The following is a 5,900-nucleotide window of genomic DNA, read 5'->3' as shown; positions in this document are numbered from 1 at the left end:
ACAATAGATGAAACGCCATTATTAAGATAACAAAAGCAAATGATTTTTGATATTCAGTAAAACCAATGATAGTGCAAAGAAAAACTTGCAGCCGGAAAATGAGGGCATAAACTTTGAAGAGAAAAACAAATCCATATCTCTACATATAACTTGCTTCAGATAACACAAACAACAATAGATGAATCGACATTTTTAAGATGACAAAAGCAAATACTTTTTGACATTCAGTAAAGCCAATGACAATGCAAAGTACAATGTGCAGTAGGAAAATGAAGACATCAACTTTGAAGAGAAACACAACTCCATATCTCTGCATATAATTGACTTCAGATAAAACAAAATAACAACTTTGAAGAGAAAAATACATTCATATCTCTGCATATAACTTGCTTCAGATAACACAAACAACAATAGATGAATCGTCATTGTTAAGATAACAAAAGAAAATGATTTTCGATATTCAGTAAAGTCAATGATAGTGCAAAGAAAAACTTGCAGCTGGAAAATGATGGCATAAACTTTGAAGAGAAAAACAAATCCATATCTCTACATATAACTTGCTTCAGATAACACAAACTACAATAGATAAATCGACATTGTTAAGATGACAAAAGCAAATACTTTTTGACATTTAGTAAAGTCAATGACAATGCAAAGTACAAAGTGCAGCAGGAAAATGATGACATCAACTTTGAAGAGAAACACAACTCCATATCTCTGCATATAACTGACTTCAGATAAAACAAAACAACAACTTTGAAGAGAAAAATACATTCATATCTCTGCATATAACTTGCTTCAGATAACACAAACAACAATAGATGAATTGTCATTGTTAAGATAACAAAAGCAAATGATTTTTGATATTCAGTAAAGCCAATGATAGTGCAAAGAAAAACTTGCAGCCGGAAAATGATGGCATAAACTTTGAAGAGAGAAACAAATCCATATCTCTACATATAACTAGCTTCAGATAACACAAACAACAATAGATGAATCAACATTGTTAAGATGACAAAAACAAATACTTTTTGGCATTCAGTAAAGCCAATGACACTACAAAGTACAAAGTGCAGCAGGAAAATGGTGACATCAACTTTGAAGAGAAACACAACTCCATATCTCTGCATATAACTAACTTCAGATAACACAAAACAACAACAACTGAAACTTCATTGTTAAGATGATTAATGCATATCTTACTGACATCTAGTAAATTGTAAAGCCAATGACAAAGCATACTAAAAAGTACAACAGGAAAATGATTTCATCACCTATGAAAAGAAACACAAATCCATATCTCCAAAAATAGCTTGATTAAGTTAACACAAACAACAACATCCGAATCTTCATTGTTCAAAAACAGTGGCAGTGAAGACAAACAACAAAATGTTCGACAATAGTGAAAAGCAAGTAGTCAAAACTAACAACATTGAAACTTCATAAACAACATTTGAATAAAAACTTGTTAATAGAAATGAAAATGAGGTTGTCGACACAAAAGCAGTGACAGTGAACACAAACAATATGTTAGTAGAAATGAAAATGAGGTTGTCGACACAAAAGCAGTGACAATGAACGCAAACAACATGTTAATAGAAATGAAAATGAGGTTGTCGATATGAAAACAACGAATCTTCATAGACAACTTCTTAAGAGAAAAAACTTTCATTAAAAAACATCAAGACCACTAACAATGCTGGCTCTTCGTTGTAAAACAATAGTGTTAGTAAACACAAATGACATCGTATAGAGATTAGCAGTGCAAACATTTCTCAAAAGCATTGTAAAACTCGCTTATAACACAAATAAGTTGATAAAAGGATTTCAACAAAAAAAGTCGTTTCTTAAATAAGAAGCATGAAAAATAGATGTATAAGTTTAAGATAAGAAATAACCAAGAGTGTTAGAGATTAGTTATGCAAAACATTATCATCTATTATGGTTGTTGGACGAAACAACTCGCCGGAAAGAAGTAGATAGACTCGAAAATGGGTCGGAGAGAAATGAAATTGATAGAGATGGAGAAGACAAACATGTGTTAGAGCTGTTCGATAGAGCTGGTTAGCGTGTGATATGATTTTGGGGGAAGACGCAAATTTCCATTGGTGTTTAGTAACCAATTATAGATTAACACTTGATATTTTTCGTATAAAATGTTGGATATTAGTTGATTACGATACAATTCATTTGATAGTGTAAGTTTGAAAAAGATTTTGGACAATTTAGTAAATGTATGCATTAAATTTTTTGAAGGGTTGATAGTTGATTTTTTAAAACTAAAACCATGTGTAATTTGAAACGGTGTTTATATACCCGAGAGAGGATGATACAAGTTCCAAACATGAGCGAATCCCACTTAATCAATTGAAATAGAAAAAGGTTAACTCAAAAGACACTTTGAGAAAGAAAGTGAACGTGTTGATACTTTGATACCATGGAAAATCCACATTCGCCGTCGCAAAACTCCATCGATGGTGGTCATCGAACCAGTCTAACTAACCACCATCCTGTAACTCCATCAACATTGTCGTCCTCGTCGGTAATATTCAATTTTACCACCATATTATTATCAAAAAATTGAAATTAGGGTTTTGGTAATTTCACATTATTATATTTTCCATACGATGATTCTTTCATCAATTGATGTTGCTATTGTGATTAGGTTGATGCTGTTGAAAATAAGAAATCCATGAAGAAAGATGATTGCGGTTCTGAAGCTAAAACAAAGCCTTTTGATATTTGCACCCCCAAACCAAGTGGAGGTGTTAGTGTTTTGAAACCATCTTTGTTTGCAGTGAACAGGGGAAAAAGGAATGAAATGAAACAAAGTAGCAAAGAAATTGTGTTATTAAGACCTGGGATGGTTCTTTTGAAAGGTTACATTTCGATAACCGATCAAGTTAAGATAGTGAAAGTGTGTAGGGAATTAGGGTTAGGTGATGGAGGGTTTTACCAACCTGATTATGATGACAAGACTACTTTGCATTTGAAAATGATGTGTCTTGGTAAAAATTGGGATCCTCAAACAAATAAATATGTAGATCAACGACCATCCGACGGGTCTGTTCCACCAAAAATTCCTCCTGAATTCTTGACCTTGGTTCACTCTGCATTAGAAGATTCACATTCAGTCACTAGACTCTCTAACTCCAAACCGCCTTTCACGTTCTTGCCTGACATCTGTATTGTCAATTTTTATTCTCAAAAAGGCCGCCTTGGTCTTCATCAGGCAAGTATATTAATTATTAACACATTCACACATTTTTGTTGAATAGCAAGTATAGCTTGTTTTGCGATACACTATTTATTACAAAAATGTTGTAGAACAGTGGCTATAGCAGCACAATAGCAATGTAGAATTGTAGCTAGTGGAATTAGAACAAAGTGCTGTTTTGGGCTATATGCTATTGACAACACTGCATTTATATTTCAGATTTTTGAAAATGGTGTTACTAATTGACTGATGTTTCTTGCAGGACAAGGCTGAAAGTAAACCGAGTCTCTCTGCAGGGTTGCCCGTGGTGTCATTCTCTATTGGAAATTCTGCAGAGTTTTTGTATGGTGATGGAAGGGATGTTGACAAAGCAAACAAAGTTGTTTTGGAATCTGGGGATGTTGACAAAGCAAACAAAGTTGTTTTGGAATCTGGGGATGTTTTGATCTTTGGTGGCAAAGCTAGAAATGTCTTTCACGGCGTTAGTGCTATTAAGCCAGACAGTTCCCCTATCAGCTTGATTACAGATACTAATCTCCGGAATCCTGGCCGATTGAATCTTACTTTCAGGCAGTATTAAGTTAAAATGCCTCTGCTTTTTCACCATCAGATTAGTCTGATGTCTATTTCACCTGTTTCCTGGGGCAGGGCTTGTAATCTAATGCTATGACATGCTAATTTTGTATCCGTTTTGGGTTCTCTGTCTGTATAATCTCAGTTGTTTCAAAAGCTAGAAATGCATTTTCAGATTAATGTTGGATTGTGCTGCAAAAACTTACTTTCCTTGCACTTCTCTTGGAAGGCCCTAGGAAATCAAGTATCCTATGTCTTTTCCAGTTACTTAAAGAACCATGATGTTGTTTCATTCAAAAAGACTTTGTTGAGCTCATTGATCTGTTTTATATTGCACCATTCTTGTTTTTCTGTTGCTGATAATTGAGATTCTTTACAACTTTTATTTTACGGGACTAGTTCTAGATGTGCCAACAATGCTTCGCATTTTCTGACTATCCTTTATCCACATACATCCGAGAGGATTAGTGATAAACTATGCTCATTCTTGAATGTGTTCATTGTCTTCCTTAGAAAGAATCATAGGTTGAATGGTTGAATGGGAAGAATGAGGCTTTTATGAAGAAACCTTGGTTAGACCATAATTCAGAACCGGATAAGGCGAATAAAACAAAATTATTAATTTATGACAGGGTTAAAAAAAATTTTATTTATCATGGGGTTTAATATTTTTTTGTAATTTATCATGGGGTTTAATATTTTCTCACCAAAAATTTAATTTTTATGTCATGGAAGAAATTAAATATAAATTCTTTAACACCAAAGTTGCAGGTATAAGTAACAAAAATTTAAATCTAAAAATTGAATTTAAACTCTTTGTAGATAGTTTTTTTTATAACGTTCTAAACATAATTTTAAAAGAATCATTAAATTTTTTAAAACTAAAAAATCATATATTTATTTAATACTACTATGTTTCAAAATTTAAATCTAAAAATTAAATTTTAAACTCTTTTTGTAGATAGGTTTTTTGATAACGTTCTAAATATAATTGTTGACATATTTGTTTTCATAAATAAATATGATTTATATAAAAAAATTACAATTAAAAGCTGCACAATGTTATACACTTGTCACTAACCAAAATTGTACTATTTTTTATTTGTTTTTTTCTCTCAATTTTCAAAATTAAAAATTAAAACCTCAAAAAACTATTTTTATTTTTTATTTTTTAAAACTCATAAATAGATGATAGTTTTAATAAATATATTTGTAAAATTAAATTATCAAACAAGTTTTTTTTATCATTTTTAATATTTTTTTGGTTACAAAAAAGAGTATAAAGTCTATTATCATTTTTAAATTTAAAAAACTCAAAAATAGTTTTACAAAACTAAATTAACCAATCCCCAAATATACCAAAATTCCCTATAAATCCCTAAATAATATTTTAAGTATATGTTTTTTCCACATTTCATTATCCTTATATTTTTATTTATTTTGATAAAAAACTATATTTTTTATAATTTCATTTATTTTATGAGTTATTGTTTTTTAGATACTATATTTAAAAATAAAATTGTGCAAAATAAATGACATGATCCTGTTAATGCACTAATGCACTGTTCACTGTCATCGTATTTGTGAAGAGTATATATAAGTGTAGGTATAGGAATAACATGTTACGAATATCGTATTTGTGAAGAGTATATATAAGTGTAAGTATAGGAATAGCATGTTACGAATATGAGAATAAATCAAATGGACACATGTTTCCTTACAATTTTACCATCTAAAGGTCAAGTGGAACTAATCACATTTTTATGGCATTAATGACTCCAATTGAATCACTCCTACCAATATCTTGTCACATTTCCTTAAATTAGCTTGCTCTACTCCAATCATGATTGAAAAATCTCGGCATTCATAACTAAAACGTTTTCAGGTTCATAAAAAATACACACACGTAACGACTTATACTATCTCAAACTATTCCACCACCAGCACCATCTTCAAGATTCGAGTCATCCTGTTTAATTTCACCCACCTTGCGTTGGCTTATTTCAAATGATGGTGGTAACGCTCAACACATTACAAAATGTTGGCTTAATGTTTCACAAATTTTTTGCTTCAGTGTTATAGTTACCTACCCATCCTTTGGAGAGCTTTT

At 31.3% G+C, this 5,900-nt stretch overlaps 1 protein-coding gene across 1 annotated transcript; it reads left to right on the top strand.

Annotated features, from left to right (window-relative positions):
- Positions 1 to 2,290: 2,290 nt before the first annotated feature.
- On the top strand, positions 2,291 to 3,970 carry LOC127130818 (uncharacterized). The gene is made up of 3 exons (XM_051059784.1): positions 2,291 to 2,542; positions 2,666 to 3,232; positions 3,480 to 3,970. Exons 1-3 carry the CDS (start codon positions 2,438 to 2,440, stop codon positions 3,795 to 3,797), a joined length of 990 nt encoding a protein of 329 aa, XP_050915741.1. The 5' UTR covers positions 2,291 to 2,437; the 3' UTR covers positions 3,798 to 3,970.
- The last annotated feature ends 1,930 nt before the right edge of the window (positions 3,971 to 5,900 follow it).

Source organism: Lathyrus oleraceus, chromosome 1 (assembly GCF_024323335.1).
Source record: "Lathyrus oleraceus cultivar Zhongwan6 chromosome 1, CAAS_Psat_ZW6_1.0, whole genome shotgun sequence".
NCBI lineage: Eukaryota > Viridiplantae > Streptophyta > Magnoliopsida > Fabales > Fabaceae > Lathyrus > Lathyrus oleraceus.
This window is presented reverse-complemented; position numbering and strand designations above follow the sequence as displayed.

Coding starts and splice junctions, on each gene's coding strand:
- LOC127130818 (XM_051059784.1), top strand. CDS start 2,438: ATGGAAAATCCACATTCGCCGTCGCAAAACTCCATCGATGGTGGTCAT. Junction 2,543..2,665: donor CAACATTGTCGTCCTCGTCG/GTAATATTCAAT, acceptor TATTGTGATTAG/GTTGATGCTGTTGAAAATAA. Junction 3,233..3,479: donor GCCGCCTTGGTCTTCATCAG/GCAAGTATATTA, acceptor TGTTTCTTGCAG/GACAAGGCTGAAAGTAAACC.